The 2,227-nt window shown below is 59.1% G+C and overlaps 1 protein-coding gene across 1 annotated transcript; it reads right to left on the bottom strand.

Moving 5' to 3' along the window:
- Positions 1 to 389: 389 nt before the first annotated feature.
- On the bottom strand, positions 390 to 1,724 carry Foxd4l3 (forkhead box D4 like 3). The gene has a single exon (XM_028763961.1). The coding sequence runs from the start codon at positions 1,722 to 1,724 to the stop codon at positions 390 to 392; it is 1,335 nt and encodes a 444-aa protein (XP_028619794.1).
- Positions 1,725 to 2,227: the final 503 nt, after the last annotated feature.

The raw sequence follows: 2,227 nt of genomic DNA, 5'->3' as shown, positions 1-2,227 counted from the left end.
ACTGGGAACACTTGCAGTTCCTAGGGAATGCAGATAGCGATGCTTTTGTGTTGTAGGCTGTTTTGTTTTTATTAACAACAAAACACCTCACTCACATTCATAGTCATAGGTCCCCGGGAAGTATGTAAATCGGGAAAACCGTGGAAGCCACAACCGAAGTGGACAAGGCGGGACTTATAGTCTCAGGAATTACCCGGGTTTGGGTCGTCAAGCGAGCAGAACACGGTTGTAACAATTTGGAAGGACTTAGTGCGCACTCCGCTGCTGGTTTTCCACACACAAACCTAGCAGGAGGGTGGTGCAAACCTAGAAAGCGAGCGGTTCCAATCTGTCACTTGGCTCTAGGTATGCCCAGGCGACTCAGCCTGGAGGCTGGGCTTGGGTGCTGCTTAAAATGCTGGCAAGGTCCCCTCTCTTTCTGAAAGAGCGGCCAGGGTTGTCAGCCTACAGTCCCCAGCTGCAGGCTGTTGCCTCAACAGCGCTGCAACGGTGGACAGGTGCCGGCCTAGCCGCATGCCTTTACCCGGAGCGCAGCTAATGGCACAGTGATGCTGTTCCTGCTGCTGCTGCGGCGGCGGCAGCTGCTGCTGCAATATTGTCCGGGAAGCTGCAGACACGTGAAACAAAGGGGAAGCAGCCTGGGGGTGCAGCAGGTACGGTGGGTGCTGCAGCAGGTGGCAGTAGCTCCATGGAGAGAAGGGCTGACTCTGCGCAGACCCAGTTCCTCCCCCTGTAACCCCCTGCATGATGCTCTCGATGGTGAACGAGGAGCACCCGCGTCCGGACTGGGATCCAGAGCCCTGGTCTCCCTCCCAAGGCTGGGAGCCCAGTGCGGGCTGCAACGCGGGGATGGCGACGGGATTAACGGGGTCCGTGCCTTCGGCTTTTCTAGGCGCGTCCGCATAGGCCGGGGCCGCGAGCAGCAGGTAGCGGAGGGGATGCGGATGCAGCGGCGCGCACGGTCGGCTCCCAGGCGGAGTGGCAGGATGAGCTGCGAGGTTAGGCTGCGGCGGGGCAGAGTAGCGGAGCAGGAGGCTGGGCTGGGAGACATGCAGGGTGGCGGGCACGGCGGGTGAAGGGAAGAGGCAGTGCGGGTGGCCTCCCGGGGGCGGGTGGTGGCGCTTGAAGCGCTTCCTGCGCCGGAGGAAGCTGCCGTTGTCGAACATGTCCTGGGAGGCGGGGTCCAGGCTCCAGTAGTTACCCTTGCCCGGGTGGCCTGGCTCGCGGGGGATCTTGACGAAGCAGTCGTTGAGCGACAGGTTGTGGCGGATGCTGTTCTGCCAGGCCGGGAACTTACGGCGGTAGTAGGGGAAGCGGCCGCTGATGAAGGCGCAGATGCCGCTGAGCGTCAGGCGCTTGTGCGGGCTCTGCAGGATGGCCATGGTGATGAGAGCAATGTAGGAGTACGGGGGCTTGGAGGGCTGCGGGCCGTCGGCTGTGGTGGTCGCCGGGGTCCGCGGCGCTCGGAACTTGCGGAGGAACCCGGAGGAGTTGCTCAGGTCGCCGCGGTCCCCCGCGCTCCTCTCTGGAAGAGTGCGGTCTCCGGGCCTCTGCAGTGATCGCTCCAGGCACTTATGGCTCTCCTCCTCCTCACCATCATCATCTTCCGTCTGATCTCCATCTTCCTCCTCTGCCAGCACGTCGATCTCCACCTCATCCTGGTCGGAGCTTAGAGGACTGTGCGGCGGAGTGGAGCGAAGGTGCCCAGTTCTTGCTAAGTTCATGGAGGATAGGAAGGAAGAGGGAGAGGAGGGGACGGACGTGGGGGCAGCTCACCTGGTTTGGGGTGGGTGGGTTAGCAGAGATGAGCCTGCTAGGAAACTGGAGCACTCCTACGCTGTTCTTTCTGCTTTTTCTTTCTAACGCCTGTGTGGCAATGTGCACTTGGTGATCTAAGTTTCTCTGAGAAGTGCGCAGTGCGCTTCCCTCTATATATCCTTCTTTCCTGTTCCTCGGAGTGGAGCCACTTCCTCCTGACGCGGTCCAATGATGGGGGTCCTTGGTCCCTCCTCTTCACACCCATCCACTACCGAGGAAGGTGCTCAAGAGTTGGTTTAACCAGACAAAGTGCTCTGGCGTTGCTTGGGCTTTGTTAATGTTGCTCTAAAAATGCATAAATAAAAATCAAGAAGGAAAACATGATACCCAACGACGTGTGACCACATCGACATTTAGACCTCCCCAGTACTGACTTTGGGAAAGAGTAAATAGGATGTACCTTAAGTCT

The sequence above is a fragment of the Grammomys surdaster genome, unplaced genomic scaffold (genome assembly GCF_004785775.1).
Source record: "Grammomys surdaster isolate TR1022 unplaced genomic scaffold, NIH_TR_1.0 141, whole genome shotgun sequence".
NCBI lineage: Eukaryota > Metazoa > Chordata > Mammalia > Rodentia > Muridae > Grammomys > Grammomys surdaster.
The sequence above is the reverse complement of the archived record's forward strand: the minus strand, read 5'-3'. Positions and strand labels throughout refer to the sequence as shown.